This window comes from Polypterus senegalus, chromosome 6, assembly GCF_016835505.1.
Source record: "Polypterus senegalus isolate Bchr_013 chromosome 6, ASM1683550v1, whole genome shotgun sequence".
In the NCBI taxonomy this organism is placed as follows: Eukaryota; Metazoa; Chordata; class Cladistia; order Polypteriformes; family Polypteridae; genus Polypterus; species Polypterus senegalus.
Genome location: NC_053159.1, coordinates 185,185,599 through 185,203,494, shown reverse-complemented (window position 1 = coordinate 185,203,494; position 17,896 = coordinate 185,185,599). Strand labels below are relative to the sequence as shown.

The following is a 17,896-nucleotide window of genomic DNA, read 5'->3' as shown; positions in this document are numbered from 1 at the left end:
TGTTTGCACGTCATTTTCAGATGCCAAAAACGACAGAAAGAAATGACACTAAACGAGACGATTCCAGAGATGATGGCAGAACACGTAACCATGTTAACCGACGGGACCTCAGGAACATTGAAGGGGAGCTGGAAACACTGGTAGGTGTAGACAAGAAGTCCTGTATGTCACTCCATTACAATGTACACATTTACTTTGTGGCCTGTTTAGATATGAGTGATAACCTAAAACATCTGCAGTGACCAGGCTGAGATTTAAACTCGGGCTTTGGAAGGGAGCTGTGAAGCATCCACACTAGTCCACATGCCATAATGTTTTCAGGTGTTTATTTAATGTGTCAAAATAATCTGATGGAACCCACCATGCTGCTATTGAATGCACTCTGATCACAGTCCTCCACATGAAGATAATGCTCATCTATTCATGTTGTTCTTTCATCTCCAGGGCTGCGGAAAGGCCGAGTGCCTGAAAATCAAATGTCAGGTTGGGCGCCTGGAAAGGGGAAAGAGTGCAATCTTGTACATCAGATCAAGATTATGGGCTGCAACCTTCTTAAAAGTAAGTCACGTCAGACAAAATGGGCTGTTTTTAAAGTTAACTGTCTTATGTACATTATTATTTGACTGGCACCTTTATGCAAGTTGACGTACAATATTTGAAATACCATTGATTACATTGCTTTTAGTTTTTACAGTTGGAGCACAGGCAGGTGAAGTGACATGCTCAAGCTTAAGGGTTTGATCCTACAACCTTAGTGTTTGATGTCTTTGGTCCAAAGCCTCAACCGTTACACAACACTGCAGGCCAAAAACACAGGGTGGTACATATCTGTGCATAGAGAGAATGGAAGATAGGCAGTCCAAGATGGCAGACCAAAAAGCAAAAACTGAAGGGTAATGTTCTGAATAGCATCTGTCATACCATCACATGTGTTTAACATACTGTATTATGAGGAGAACAGGCTGTTTAGCCTAACAAGCTCATGCTGTACGTCCTGTTCACTCAGATTATAGAAAGTAAACATCAAGTCAAGAACTAAAGGTTTATAAAGTCCCGCTGTCCATCACACTATTTACTTACTTATTCCATGTGTCTGTGGTTCTTTGTGCGAAATCTCTCTTTAACAAAATTTCTAACATATCCCTGTGTTTTTGTAACAGCTGGGACCCCATGGTACTTATGACTGAAGTGTTTAAAATTATGAAGGGAATGTCACCTCTTAATCTCTGTTTGCCTAAATTGAAAAGGTGTTCAGGTGTTCTTCCTCATTGCTCCTACCTCTCAGCCTAGTCGCTCTCTAGTGCGGCTTTGTCCTTTTTGTAATGTGGAGACCAAAACTGTACACAATCTTAGGGTGAAACTTCACTAGTATCTTACATAACATAACCATAACCTCCTTTGATTTGTGCTCCACACATTGAGGGCACTATATAGCCTAGTACCGCTTTTTGAAACCCTTGTGCCCACTTTCTTGATGTAGGTAGTGACGAGTCCATTACGACTCCTTGGTCCTTCTCGCTTTTGGGTTTCAGGCCTCCCATTGTGTATTCAAATCTAACATTCCTGCTTCCTACATGTAATTCTTTACAATTCTTCTTTTTCTCCTCCCTTTTCATCTTTTTTCACTTCTTTATGAGGTCAGTGTGCTTGTCCATATTGCTCAGTCCTGCACCTCCTCTCAGTCAAGTCCTTTCCCCTTCAGATTTCTTTATTTCATCCGTCCATCTCTACTTTGATCCCCTGACCCTCTCTTCCTAATTCATATCACTTTTTTCCCCCGCCACATATTCATTGTCTCTCCTCCTCACATGTCTGCACCACTTCAGACTCCATTCCTATCCTTTCTTAGATTTCTCTCCCACTCTTTTTGTGCCTCTGATTGTCTCATTTCTTATTCTGTCCTTTTTTGTAACTCCACACATCCATCTCAATACTCATTTCTTCTACATTTAACTTCTCCTGCACTCTCTTTACTGCCCATGTCTTAGGTCAATGCATCATTGCTGGTCTTACCACTGTTTTAAAAACCTTACCTTTAATCTTTGTCTTAATTCTTCAATCACACAATACTCCTAGATAGATAGATAGATAGATAGATAGATACTTTATTAATCCCAAGGGGAAATTCACATAATCCAGCAGCAGTATACTGATACAAAAAACAATATTAAATTAAATAATAAAAAAAATGCATGTAAAAGCAGACAATAACTTTGAGTAATGTTAGCATTTACCCCCCGGGTGGAATTGAAGAGTCGCATAGTGTGGGGTCTCCTCAGTCTGTCAGTGGAGCAGGACGGTGACAGCAGTTTGTCGCTGAAGCTGCTCCTCTGCCTAGAGATGACATTGTTAAGTGGATGCAGTGGATTCTCCATGATTGACAGGAGTTTGCTTGGCGCCCGTCGCTCTGCTACAGATGTTAAACTGTCCAGCTTTATTCCTACAATAGAGCCTGCCTTCCTAACAAGTTTGTCCAGGTGTGAGGCGTCCCTCTTTTTTTATGCTGCCTCCCCAGCACACCACCGCGTAGAAGAGGGCGCTCGCCACAACTGTCTGATAGAACATCTGCAGCTTCTTATTGCAGATGTTGAAGGACGCCAACCTTCTAAGAAAGTATAGTCGGCTCTGACCTTTCTTACACAGAGCATCAGTATTGGCAGTCCAGTCCAATTTGTCATCCAGCTGCACTCCCAGGTATTTATAGGTCTGTACCCTCTGCACACAGTCACCTCTGATGATCACGGGGTCCATGGGGGGCCTGGGTCACCTAAAATCCTCCACCACCACCATTTCCTTGGTCTTGCTGGTGTTCAGGTGTACAGTAAGTGGTTTGAGTTGCAACATTTAACAAAGTCTATGATTAGCTTCCTGTACTCCTCCTTCTGCACACTCCTGATGCAGCCCACAATAGCAGTGTCATCAGCAAACTTTTGCATGTGGCAGGACTCCGAATCATATTGGAAGTCTGATGTATATAGGCTGAACAGGACCGGAGAAAGTACAAAAAAAAAAGTAGAAAGTACTTCTGATGCCTTCTTCCAATTGTTCAATCCACACTGCACTCTATGGGTCTTCTCTGCTAATAATGTTCCATCTTGAACTACGACTGATCCTAGGTATTTAAACTTGTCCACTCATTTTACTGGCTAACTTCTAAATTCTGATCATCATTAAGCCTTATATATTCTGTCGTCGTCTTCTTCCTATTTATCTTCAATCCTCTATCGTCCAAAGCCCTTATCCATTCTTCCAATTTCCTCTCCACTTCCTCTTTTCTGGTGTTATCAACACAATGTCTTCATCAAAAATCATGCACTGGGAGAATTGGTCTTTTATCTCATGACTCACCACCTCCATAACCAGATCAAACAGTTAAGTCCAAAAAGACATGTAATTCTTTAGATTTACTCTCATTAAATCTCATCTGCTACAAATCGGCCTAAGCCTGTATGCTGTCCAAGTCCCTCTATAATAATTTAGCTTATTCTCCATTATCTGACCTTCTAGCTTATGTGGCATCATTTGCAAACTTAACCAGTTTATTGATTATATTCTTATCAGATCATGTATATCTAATAAAAAGATCAGCTGCCCCAACACTTGACTCCACTATTCACCCCTTTTAGCATTGCCTAATTCTGAAAACGTTCCTGTCACTATAATCCTTTTCTTTCCTGTGTTAAAGCCAGTTTTCTACCCACTAACATAGCACACCCCGAATTTCTGCTTTGTTTGATCACCAACCTCCATTATCAAAAGCCTTTAAAAATTGCACTTCTCTGATCCTCCGCTTTTATTTCTTTCTCATATAATTCCAGCTTATTAGTGGAACACAACCTCTTCCATCTACAGTAAATTCTTGTTGATTGTTTGCTAACAAACCTGGGCCCATATTTATCAAGGTCTCTGAATTACTCCTAGGAATAACACTAAATGTCTAACTAGGAGAAGAGTTTGTCATACCACAGTGTAGGATATTAGAAGTATTTATGAAGTGTCCTGCACCCAGCGGGGAGTAGGAGACCATGTTTGAGAATGAAGTCATACTTTTGTGGCACATCCTGTCACAAATTGGCACTTAGGATGATATTTTTTAGTTTTCTGATATGAACGCTAAGGCTTCACCTTAAAGATGATGATGATAATAATAATCTACTATGTAATAAAATGTTAAGGTCGGTGTGTCCAGTCTCTCTGAGTAATTTGAGTGGTCAGTTTAACATTGGTGACACAACCAAAGAGGAAGTGTGAGTGCAACACACAAAGAGCAGTAAAGGTGTATGAGCCACACAGGAAGAGTCCCCTTCAAAGACGCCAATAGGTGTAAAGTATCTATCTAAGTATAAAACTGAAGAGGACGTGAGCCTCAAAAATAATGACAGAGCAATATGAGAAGCAGGCTTTACAGGAAGACGCTCAACAGAAGGGCACTCGCACACAAATGTGGAAGAAAGGAGCTGAAGGCAAACAGAGGGCAAGAGATAGCAAATATTTTTAAATTATTATATTACCTCTCTGCAGTACATGGCTAGTAATAATAATTTTCAATTTGGTACTTGTAACATAAGAATATGTAAAACAAAATAAGATAGGATATTGCGCTAAGCTGAACATAATTATTGCCTATTCGCAAACAACATCAAGAATAATGCTGTAACGAGCACAGAGATGGAAAGAATGAGCCACACAGTCAACGAATGAGAGTAAAGCCTGATAGTGGCCATGCTTATTTAATGATGAATGATGCACAGCTGTACTTCCAGAAGAGAACCTTCCTGCTGTCATGGCCACAGGAAATTCCTTGTAATGTAACAGTTACTGAAACTAGCCATGGCTATTCTTACACTGGTAATGAAATCACAGACTCTGTTCCAGTGTTCCTGATCGTGTTAATGTCATGAGAGGAGTTTATAGCGTTGAGAGTTTTAATTACAAGCAGTGCATCTCGGGCTTAAAGGTTAAACGCAATTCAGGAGCTGGGCTGCCGAGATCTGCTCTGTGTGAAGGTTCACTAATTGAGCAATTGGTCAGCTGCTCTACATCAGTGCTCCACGGATAATAACAATAGTGCTGCAGACGTAGGAGAATAAAAGAAGGGGGCTTGTGTAAGTTAAGGGGTCAAAGAAGGAAAGATCAAGGAAAGAACGCATGGTGGTTACATTGAAAGAGTAGAGGTATGTGGCAGATAGCATGGCTGAGCTAGTGCAGCAGTAGGAAGGCAAGCGATCAGAAGCACACAGACGGCACTCATGGAGGCAGGTTTTCTCCTGCTGCGCATTCCAGTAGCAGGAGCAGCCAGCCACTTGGAGTGATCTCCTACCTAATGGCCATATAGTGACTGCAGGTGGAAAACGAAACAAGTCTTGTATGTCCCTGCAGATGAGGGACACAGGTCGGGACAGAGGTGACCGAATGAGGTGGCTGTGGTGCAAGCACATGTGAAGGTCGACTGCAATTGTCAAATATCTCTGTGGAAAAAGTAGACCATGACGGGTGAAGAAGGAAGCACCATAGCTCGTATCAGGTTTTTTAAAGGACAGCTCCTACTAGTGATTTTAACGTTGCTTTATTGGAATACTGTAGTTACTAACATTTTAACCTCCACAACGAACAGTTATTTTTTTATGGATTATTTATTTATTTAAATAAGCATGCAATACTCTTTGCATTTTGGGGATTTAGAAATTTTGTTAATAAAAGCACAAAGCACCTTTGCACCATACCTCTTGGTTCTTTGTGTTCTCATTTGCCCGGGTCATCCCAGTCATGTTATTGACGGTACTGGGTTTAAGGGCATTGTCGCTGCTGGAGCCAACCCAGAGTGTCAAACTTTCAGTGTTGCATGCCATTTCCCTTATCCTTGATTTTCCATCTTATTTTCTACAAAGCTCTGTTTATCCAATGTCCTGGGAGTCTCCACCTGCCTCCTTGAACTTTGTAAAGTGTAATGTGAACATTCTGGGGGCTCATGGAATGTTATGCTCATCCAGACCCACCTATCCTCAAATGATATGTTGGCTATTACAGTACAGTTTGCATCCATGACCACCGATGTGTTCATGCTGTGATATTGCTCGAGTTTCACATATGTGTGCTCATTCACATTTGAGGCAATGATCTTTACGTGCACACTGGTTTGCAATGAGTACAGATTCCTTTAATACTGCCTTACGTGAAGTCACAAGGAAATGTATAAATCTGTATATTACCTCGTGTGTTGCAAGGACGTTCATAGTTTGAGAAATGGTTGGTTGTGACAGATCCAAATGCTCACTATTGCAAAGCTGTGTTGCTGCCAAAAATCGTAATGGTACCAACACTTTCATTTTGACTGACCACGCATATCTTCTCCACATACAGGAGTGTATATGGAGTGTTCACATAATGTACAACATTTGTCAAATCAATACCTTATTTTGTGAGTTCATTGTTGTTTGGCTTTTACAAAGCCTTTGCTGGGATGCGCATGTCGATCTCTGCCTGTTCGTCATCTTCTGGTAGCTCCTAGTCTGTTAGGACAGCCTAGGAGTTCTTCTAAACCGCGGTTGAAGTTAGGAGTAGCTTCATAAATTAGGAAAACTGATAAAATGCTTTTACTCCTGCTCCTAAGGGTAGGACCAAATTTGTGGCATACTGAGATTTTTTTTTTTATTTTAGCAAGCTGGCACCATATTCCTACACTGAGAAACTTAAGTACAGGCACTGGTATGGATGTTCAGTTTTCTGTTCTAACTCTCATGCTTATTTTTTCCCACTTTTTGTTTTTTTGTTTTTTTCAATTTAGAGTGAGAACCAAAACCATTCGTACTCCTTGAAGTCTTCAGCATCATTCCAGGTCATAGAAATGCCTTATAAGAACCTGACGTACGAAAATCCATCCAATGTCACATTGGTAAGTTGCTGTTTTGCACCGTTATGAATTTGGATTTTTTATTTTTTTTTGCTTAGAATTTGCTCTATTGTTAGTTTTTGGAAGCTTTAAACATCAAGGAATGGTTTCTCAAAATTCAGAAGCAGTAAGAAATCCAAGAGAACTTAGTGGTGGATGAATAAGAAGCAGCATCCTCAAGGATCATATATTATATAATATTGTATATTATATTACCAGTTGTAGCGTACTGCACGATAACGTGCAGTGAATAAACTTGATGTGAGCATTCCTAGTTTCAGACTCTTTCTCTGTCTCTGTTTAGCATTCGTTTGCTCAGAGGTTGATGCGCTTGCTGCTTCCTGAGCAGCTCATCTTTTCTCCACCCTAGCGGCCAACTGCTTCTCTTCTTTCGTCGGCATCTTTTCGCATTAAAACTGATCGTTAGTTCGTTTTCTTTAATTTTTCACTTAAGCTGGCACTTAAGTCTTCAATCTGCCTCAAAAATGACTAAAGATATGAAGAGGTAGGGGAAGTGACTGCGAAGGTGGTAGGGAATGAGAACGGCACCCATACGCATGGGCCTCACAGCCGCCATGCTGCATGCTGCCAAGAGTTTAATCTACAATAAAATAAAATTTAAAATAGTAATAAAAATCATCACCCCGAAAGCAGATAGTAGACGTCATGTAGTATATGTGTACCAAATTCAAGTCAATAGGTGAAATGGTTTGCGAGCTACAGGTGATTTAAAATCCCGGACAGACAAACGAACAACCACGGTAGCTTATTATATAAGAAGATAATAATAAAAAATACAACTAGTACCTGTACTACTGCTACTACTAATAAAAAATAATAATAGTATGAAATGAATAATAAAATACCCCTACAACTAGTACTACTACCACTGCTGCTAATAATCGTAATATAAAATCTAGCTACTACTAATATTACTACTTCTAATAATGTAAAATACAATAACAACTACTAGTACTACCACTAATAATAACTTCTAAAACTACTACAAAATGTGCTCAATAAACTGGCCAGTAAACATTGGGTTATTATTTCACATTTAAAAAATGAACATGTGAATATATCAAATACACTTACGAATTTATCTAAGCTTCATTTTGTCCTGCCAATGACTGCAGACAGCAGTATGACAGTAACTACACCGGTAATGTTAACTGCTAATAAAATAAACTAACAGTTGAAGTTCATCTCCGCTAATTGCTCTTTTTGTACCTCAAAGAAAATTAAAATGAAAGAAAAAAGAAGTTAATTAGCAGCAAAAATTGGTCACTAATTAAGATAAAGGTTAGAATGAAAACCTGTAGTCACAGTGGAGCTCCAGGACCACTGACATACAGTAGGTTGCCTTTCCCATCTGTCTCTCTGAGTATCTATTTTGTAGTGGCTTTTATACCTATTGATTTGTACACAGTATGTTTTATCTACTATATCTACATATGTATTAAATAAGGCTTTTCATATCTGTATGTCTATTTAGCTATGCATATATTATGTAGTACCTTTGCTTGCCTGGTGCTTTTCTACAATTCAGCCAATGACTAACAGGTAAGCAGGAGAGCTTGAGTGTGTTGGTGACATTTACAAACGAGTCCCCAATGCAACAACACTCGGAGCAATTCATATGGCCTTTAGCGTTAGCAGCCTTTAACAACGTGTTGATGTCCTCAGGTGTGTAATTAATAATCCACAGCCTTGTGTCAGCTGAGTACTGTAACAGCAGATGACATCTGTTAAACACTCAATATCAAAACTGTTGCATCATGCCACTCCATTGCTACTCCAGTAAACTGCATGGTTTATTGTAGTGGCAATTGCTGTAACATTAGCAGGTTTACTAGAAGTTGGACAGATTTAGATTTCTAAACGTACCTGCAAGTGCAGCACGCGCTGTTTCTTCATGCTTTCATTTTTTTTATTTTATGTGTTCCTGGTTGATGTTGATTTGAACCTGACCCTCTGCTGATTAATGAAAAATAATCACAACAGGTGACTGTCTGTGATGATAATTTGAGCGTTAAGTGCCCCCCCCACCACCACCAGAATTAGTCCTTCTATCACAACCCCCATGCACAGTGCATGGTATGCATATAGGAATGTGAAAAAAGTGAAGGTGTCTGAAGACCTCCCAAATCCACAAATTGGACTATTCTTACATCCAAGGCTGTCCTCTGCATTACCCTTTTTGAAAAAGAGTATAACTGTGACGTTGATCAAGGCTATTGCCTTAATTCTATGCTTTTAAAAATTTCGGTACAGCCTCCTGCTCCATCGACATTTCTTGAAGTGCTCTTTTACTCCTAAGCACTGACCATGGCTGAGTTCATACTGTGCAATGTGTGGAACCCCAAGATAAGTTGTAAGCCTGTGTTTCCATTTTTGTTTCCTAGGTTAGCACGTCCATCATATGGGTCAAGCAGGAGTCTTCACAGCCCGTCCCTGGCTGGGTCATTGCACTGGCAGTACTGGCAGGGCTCCTGCTCTTAGCCCTGCTCATCTTTGTGATGTATAAGGTAAGTCTGGCATCAATTGCATTTGGCGGTCTGTTAAATAAATCACAACCCCCAATTCACTTAAGTGGCAAAATCTTAGAAATGTTTAATTTTGCAGTTTTTAGGTCGACTCTTGGTGGTAATGTTTGCTACATACACCATAGATATTAACATAGAGAGAAAATGCTGTAATGGGTTAGAAGGTTTTGAATTTCAAATTTAGGTTTTCAACAGATTCACACATCCCAGTCAGCCATGAATGTGATTTGCCCATTATCTGAATGACGTCTGAATGGGAGTCCATTGACCTGACATCTGAAACACTCGGTCAGAGGGAAACTTGGTTATTAGTGCAGTGGAATGCCTAGAGGCCAACCGATTTGAGTAAAAGTTCACCAGTTGATTTTGCTGTACAGAAGTAGTGAATAATCTTGCATTTCTTCCCACCAACTGAAGCACGAACAGGAGGATCTCATTCCTCCATTTCATTCTAATAAAATATTAGCGTGCTGTATTTTGCCCTTACAATCACAGTGCTTTGTAGGAAAAGTCATGAGTGTGAAATATCAGAACTTTGGGTTACAATGACTCCTTATTGTGGTGGTTGTTAAGCGTCAATAACACCTGAGAAACAACTCTGGTTTTGCAGGCCTCTATTGATTTTCAGTCATTTGTATGTGCAAATCCTTCAGTGCTAGCCACCGCTAGCCATTCGCTGTGTAAACTCTGGCTTTCCATGCCAGGGTTATCGGTGTAATGTAGGGGTGCTTATACAGAGCCACAAAACCACTCCAACAGAAGAGAACAGCTGTTAACCCAGGGTCATATCCGCACTTAACATTAGGAAGTGTGTGCTCACTCTGCGCTGTTACAGTTGTGGACCCCTGTCCCAAGAGAATGGCCGTCTTGAGTCAGAATGGAGTCTGGCACTTACTAATGAACAGTCTGTTTGGCTTAGTAGTGGGTCACTGGAGAATTTGGGCTTTGTCCTCAAGATTTACAGCAGTTTGTCCACTTCTCATATTACTGTGAGAGTCAGTTATGGATGGACAACTGAACCCCGTCAATACAATACAAAAGGAGCCAGCACTAACAGTTCTGGAAATGTTTATTGTGGAAGAATGAGAGTAGCATCAAGCTGTGGGATTAAATAGCGAGTTTAATTAATAATAAGAATTGATTTATTTAAAAAAAAAAAAAAAACTAATTGGAGTTTAAGGCCCCCCACGTAGATGGTCCTCTGTTGGCTCTCATTTGGGTGACATTTAAGGAAAAAAAGAAGCGATTCAGAAGACTGAATCCTAAAAAATAAGACAATTAAAATGAAGGAGAAAAGAGGTTAATTTGCAGCAAAAATTGGTCACTAATTAAGATAAAGGTTACAATGAAAGCCTGCAGCCACAGTGGAGCTCCAGGACCCCTGACACATGTTGCCTTTCCTATCTGTCTCACTGTGTATCTATTTTGTAGTGCCTTTTATACCTATCAATTTGTATGTTTTATCTACTATATCTACATATGTATTAAACAGGCTTTTCATATCTGTATGTCTATTTATCTATGCATATATTATGTAGTACCTTTGCTTGCATGGTGCTTTTGTACAATTCAGCCAATGACTAACTGGTAAGCAGGAGAGCCTGAGTGAGTTGGTGACATTTACAAACGAGTCCTCAATGCAACAACACTCGGAGCAATTTATATGGCCACTAACGTCAGCAGCCACCTATCTGTTGGTTTACTTGTCAGTTATATCGTGTCTTTCATATCCTACTTAATATGTCAAGTCATTGATGTGCCTTTATATCATGGCTTACCTAAACGATCTATTATATTGTGGTTTTCATGTACTGTCTATCTTTGTGTAATGCTTTTCAAATCTAAACTGTTATATAGTAGCTTCTATATCTTGCCTATCATGTCTTTCATAACCTAGCTAATGTATCTATGTAGTACCTTTCGTATCTTTGATATTGTTTTATAATGGCTTCCATACTATGTATATATTGTGTCACGTCCGTCTCTTTCTATCTACTGTGTGCTTCCTTTCATCTATTTATCTGTCTGTGATATAGTGCTTTTCTATCTATCTCTTTGTCTCCATTTCTGTTGATTTACTATAAATGTGTTTTTCTTCATTATTTACCTGCTTGTTTATATTTTTCATTTGCAGTTTGGCTTCTTTAAGCGTGTCCGGCCACCTCATGAGGATGGCACAGAAAAAGAACAATTGCAGCCTCAGGAAAACGGCGATGGGATCACAGAGGCCTAAGTGAGTGGACCGGCCCTGCCGCCTGAGCTGCGCTAGTGGTCACTGCCACACAGGTCGGACTCTTCTCACTCCTAATAACCACTCCAGATGATGCACTAACTGCTAACCAACCAATCAACCAGAGAATTATGGCACACGCTCAGAGCTGCCATCACTGAGCATGTTTTAACCATCTCATCTGAAAATAACACGTGTTGATGAAATTCTTATCTCCTTTCCAAAGACTATACCTACTCAAGTCCCTATGCTAGTTGTTTATGGTAGCAAACTTTAGAGATGCCAGTATTTCTACTATGGGACTTTGTTTCTCTTCAGGATATCCTGGCGTTGAGTTCAGTTGCTTGGCACAGGACATGAAGATAAAAGTCATTTTTTTGTTTAATCTATGAGACATCAAGACTAAGGAAGAAAGATCCTAAGGTTGGTTTGTTTTATGAATCTATAAGCCGGCGCCTCTTCTTTCTCCAGCGCACAAACTAGATGAAAAAAAAGACCAAAATGCCAAATGGCCACCTTTAAATGAGAGCTGAGTAGAAATTAGTGACTTATCTGAAACAAAATGAAAATGAATTACTGGTGTTACACTTGAGCAGAAGATTTGCAGCAAACATTTGAAAACATTAATGGCGTGGACTCTGGTGTTTGCAGAGACTGATTAGCCTATCAAATCTTCCTATTAAGACTGCTCTTTGTCAACTGTGTTGCTTCTTTGTGGTTTTTCCACTCTGCTGCGTGACAAAGGGGCTTCCATCAGTGGAGGGGGGCACCTGCACAAGTGCATCGGAGGGATTGACTATGAAAGAGCTAAGAAGTGTTGGATGTGAAGCACTCATGAAATGAAATGAAAGCGACACAAACCTTTTGGGGTCCTGTCACCTTTCTGTAAGGGGCTGTGTCAGTGCAATGGTTATTGCCACATGTTCTGTCCACTTTAACGCACTCTTTTGGCCTTCTTCACTCTCTGAACTAATCCAAAATCCTTATAGGCATTGAACCAGGACTATTCAGTTCATTTTATATAGCGCCAGTCACAGCTTGCACAATCATAAACAAGTGGTGTGTAGATACTGTAAACTTTAAAGCTCACCATTGTCACAAAAGACCGCTTTTCAAGCAGAAATATTTCGGAGTTTGTCAGCTTCAGTCATACATCGGCCTTAATCATGTTGGCTCTGGGTGTTTGAACCATTAGATTTATAGAAGGTAATGGGGCAGGTTAAATGAAGCCTGCTTCTGCAACGTTCACGACGTTAAACCCGTTGACAACACGGGGATCACATGTAGTGATGTTAGATTTAATGAACTTCTTACTCGGTGATGTGGTTTTCCCCTCAATGATTTTGATTGGAAAAACTGGGATGTGGCTTCTCGTGCGACTGATATATATATTTATCTCGAATATTGGGGTGGGGGGGTTCTGATTGAAGATCTCATCATGCTGGAATTCAACCAAGTGCGAGGTTCCTGACACCACCGTGTTCTTCCGGTACTGCAATTAGCATAACGGTGGTATGGTACTGTTAAAAAATACAAAAAAAAAACACAAATAAGGAACACTTTAATTTTTCTTTTTGTTGATTCCACATATTTTTTTGCTTATTTCTTCCTTATGGCGGTTTTGGAATATCCAGATTCAACCTCTTTAATTAGTTTTCTCATTTAAAGTCATTTTGAATTACCTAAAAAATATTTTGCATCTTGTGGCACTGCCATTTTTTGCGGGCACCACTACTTTTTGTTAGCGTTTGTGTAAGGTTGCTAATTCCCAGAAGCATGTGGTGTGGTGTGACGTTACATAACATAAAGGTCATCATCGCACACTTCCTTGGTTGTCCAGAATTCTGGATATAAACAACTTATGACTTTTTTGGTAGTAGTTAATGCGCAGAATCAGCTTCAATAATTAGAATCTCTACTGTGCCTCTTCGTCTTTTTGATTTTTTGCTTTACGTATTGGGTTTTGTAGCTTGGCATCTTGTTGATTTTAATTGCCATTGCTAGTAGTTTTGGCACTGGTTTATGTCTCGTTCATGTCCTACACAAGACAAAGATGTCTTCTTTTTATTCTTTTTACCAGTTCTTCAACTAGGCAGACCACGGAATGCTGTGTTGATAAGTGAAGAATTATTTGTAAATGTGGTTTGGGGAGGGAGGAGAAAGTCTCCCCGCAGGACATTTACAATGGCAGTACATCACAGGTCACCATTGTATCCTGCTGGGGATATCTTTGTTTCCTTTTTTAATCTATAAAGATTGCTATACTTAACACAGGTTTTCTGAAACAACTTCAAAAAACAAATTAAAAATTGTCAAATTTATCCTTAAAGACTTGGGAATAAAAGTAGTAAAGAATGACAAATTTTAAGATAGTGTACCAAGTAAAAAAGAAATAAAAAAAAAAAAAATTCAAAAAAGTTAAAAAAAATAAAAATTATTTAGGAAAAGTCTGAAAATGATTTTGACTTAGAAAATCCTAAACCCATTTTTTAAAACTTGACAGTAACAGAAGTTAGGAATGTGACTAATTCAAACAGAGTACATCGAGTCAAATCATTTCAATACAAGTAGTTTAAAAATTTTGTATTCAAAATATCAAATTTATGTTAAGATTTGGGAGTACTAGTAGTAAGGAATAAAAGACTGTTAAGTGGAAAATAATTTATAAAAACAAAATCAAAAAGTCAAAAAAATGTAGAAAAATAGTCAAATCATCAAAAAATCACTGAATAGATCTTTTAAGACTTTGAGGTAACAGGTAAGGAATGACAAATTCTAGCACTGAAAAAATAATTTAAGAAAAATGTCAAAAAATGTATTTAAAGGAAAAAAAAAACAAGTAAAATATATCAAATTTACTCTTGGGACGTGTGAGAAACCGAGGTAAAGAGTGATCAATTTCAACAGAGTACAAACACAGTCAAAAATAATTTTGAAAAAAATCACAAAACATTATTCAGAAAAAAAAATTAAAGTCAGAAATAATTTGAAGTTAAAAAATACAGAATTTAGTCTTTAAGACTGCAACTGATAGAAGTAAGGAATGACGAACTCCGAGTCAAAAATGGAACTTTAGAAAAAGTCCAAAAATTCAAAAATGCCAAATGTATCCTTTAAGAATTGGGACAACACGAAATAAGAAATGACAAACTCTGAGTCTGCACCGAGTCAAACATAATTTAGAAACATTCAAAAAATAACATAGAATAATAGTCAAAAATGATTGAGAAACATAAAAGAAATTTGGAAGAAAACCATAATAATGTTTTATAAAAATATTTAAAGACAGAATTCCATAATGTATCCTTTCAGATTTGAGAGTAAAGGAGGTAAGGAATGACAAATTTTAACAGGGTCCCTGGGTTAACAGCAGTAGTCACTACTATGCCTAATTTGGCGAAATGCGTTCAGAATAAATCTCCTTAGGGCTCGTCTATGTCTTTCACCAATTTTTAATAAATAAAATGTAGCACGAGTGGATTGTGTGACTTGCCTATCCCCGTTTTTGACTTTTTTGGCTTTTGACTACGCGTTTCCCCCTGCTTACTTTTCAAAAAACCTCTTGCTAGTTCTCTAGCGAATTGTTAACATTGCTAAGCCCCTTGAAACGTCTTGTCCTTGCATTCTCACAATTGTCTGTCAGGCCGCCATGCGGACAGTGTATGAACAAACAAGATAACGATTCACGCCCATCCAATTCTGCATGCAGAACAGAGGTGGAAAAGTAATGACTGTGAAGATAGATGACTGGGTGTTAGCACTGGCTCATTCAGTGTTCGTAATCATGAAAATTTAGACAAAGAAAAAAATATTTAAAGCATTTTTTTTTGTATTCATGAATTTTTGTAAAGCGGTTCATAATTTAGGGGAAGCCCGTAACTGAAAAAAATGTGATGGGAATGCAAGTTGCTCCCTTTCCCGCCAGAAAAGACTTTTTTCAATACTACTACAATATAAAATTGTAATTTCTGACTGTTTTTATATAAATCTTGCACACTTTGTATGTGAAACGCTAATTGTAACATGTATATGCACAAAGAGAAAGAGATTTTCTAAGTAAAATGTTTTTTTTTCATACATACCCATAAGACTTCACTTTTTATGGCAAAATGGGAACTAGCACCCCCTAATGGTCATCATTGTTGGTTTGTGTTTAAAAAAAAAAATGCACAATGACCAGACTGTTCAATACGGAAGCTGAGAGAGGACATGCAATATCGTTATTTTTTAAAATTGTCTCCTCGAGACAATGGAATAATTTTATCGCAATCTTGAGAAAAAGAAACTTAACCTTTGCTCCTGGCATTAGGCTCGCTTAAATACAGCTGAAACCTTACTAACAGTCTTCTTAAATGAAGGACACTAACATTATTTTCTAAACTAAGGCATAAACATATTTCAGCCTACATCGGCCCTTGATTGAACAAAAATGTGACGCGATCAATACAGTTCTGCTCTTCTTCCATTTCAAACAGATCGTGGCTCCAATAAGCTAAACATTAAACATTAGATACAATTATTTTATAATTTACTGAAAGCACAATCTTTTGTTTTATCGAGATCCGATAAAATTAGTCCGTTATCTCGAGGAAATAATTTAAAAAAATAACAATATTACATGTCCTCTCTCAGCTTCTGTAGTTCAAGCACAGGTGATGGATGTATTTTATACTGTATAAATTCTTAAAAGTGCAATACAATGGGTCTGTCTTACTGTTTACGTAAACTCCCTATTCGAATTTTCATTGTTTTACGAAATATGTTGAATACAGTGAAATTCTAGGTTTTCTATGGTCATTACTGTCACATAAATTAACAATGTGGCCTTTTTCTTTTTTTGTAGCAAAATGTAGTTGATTTCTTATTAATTTAAGTAGCACCGCTAAAGGATTTTAATGTAGATTTCGAAGAGACTAATACCTAGTCCACACTAAAACCAATGTCACATTATGCAACTTTGAGTTGTAGGGAATATCAGACTTGCCCACTGCACTTGCCGATCCCATTCGCAGGCCGGGTCGATTTTACGTGACTGAATTGACTGGGCAGGACAAATCTAGCAATTGGGTGCTGACTTTGTGTAACTGTCTGGAATCCATTCAACTCGCCGTTATCTGAGAAACTCAACTCGGAGGAATGTTGGGGCAAAGCAGAAGTTTCTTTCCTTTCCCTCTCCAGAAACGGGGTTTGGGAGTGGACAGAGTATCACACATACAGCTCCCTTGTGCCCCCTACACCATCCACATGCTTCTGTTTTATTTTATTTTTTTAAATAGCACAATAAACATATTACATATAGAACTATTTACATAATGTATTATATATTGTAAATCGGCGGTGGGCTGGCGCCCTACCCAGGGTGTATTTCCTGCCTTGCACCCTGTGTTGGCTGGGATTGGCTCCAGCAGACCCCCGTGACCCTGTAGTTAGGATATAGCGGGTTGGATAATGGATGGATGGATATATATATTGTAAATTATACATTTGCCATAGTATTATATATTATACTCTTATATATCCTTAGCGAAAAATCAAGTAGTGTACCTTTCCAGAAACCAAAAAAAAAAAGAGGTCAGGGCTTCATACAAACAGCTTCTCTCTTATGCCTACTAAATAATAAATCATGTTGATTACAAATTATTATAAACATGACTATTAATACAAAATAAATAAAATTAAAGCACAAGATATACATATGGCCATACTGTAAACCAAGCTGAATTACATTGAAATGCTGTGCCGCGAATAACCCATGAGAGTTTTGTTATTTTTCAAAAGTAAACATACAAAAACTTCACGTAAAGAAGTAGGGGGAAAAAAACATGATTTAATACACACCCAAGCATTTCCAAATAATATACAGGTATATTACAGATAAAATTAGAAAGGCCTTGGGGAGAGCTAAAAACACAATTTATCCCTACAGCATCCACTTTGCTTCTGGTGGCTTAACAGAGAAGCCCGGGGCATGCGGTCTGTGGAGTGTAACATTAATTAACAGCCGTAGTACAACATATGATTGGTATGCTACTAACTATATACAAGAACAATTGATTCTGGGGGAAGTTCAGAGCTAAAACCAAAAAAAAAAAATTACAAATGACAGATTACACTTTGCTACATTTACAGTACACTTTCTGAGAGGGTGCAGTGCGAAGACTTCACACATTCTCAGCCCTTCTCGTTTCTAATTCCATTTTGTGGCATATAAAACACGAGACAGAACAGCTT

At 38.5% G+C, this 17,896-nt stretch overlaps 1 protein-coding gene across 1 annotated transcript in view; it reads left to right on the top strand.

Moving 5' to 3' along the window:
• The window catches only part of itgav (integrin, alpha V), a 158,539-nt gene extending 141,918 nt beyond the window's left edge, over positions 1–16,621 (top strand). The window contains exons 26-30 of the mRNA XM_039757720.1: positions 21–140; positions 445–558; positions 6,785–6,892; positions 9,295–9,417; positions 11,570–16,621. Of these exons, the coding sequence (XP_039613654.1) occupies positions 21–140; positions 445–558; positions 6,785–6,892; positions 9,295–9,417; positions 11,570–11,668 (564 nt within the window). The 3' untranslated portion in view covers positions 11,669–16,621. The remainder of the gene's footprint in view (positions 1–20; positions 141–444; positions 559–6,784; positions 6,893–9,294; positions 9,418–11,569) is intronic.
• Positions 16,622–17,896: the final 1,275 nt, after the last annotated feature.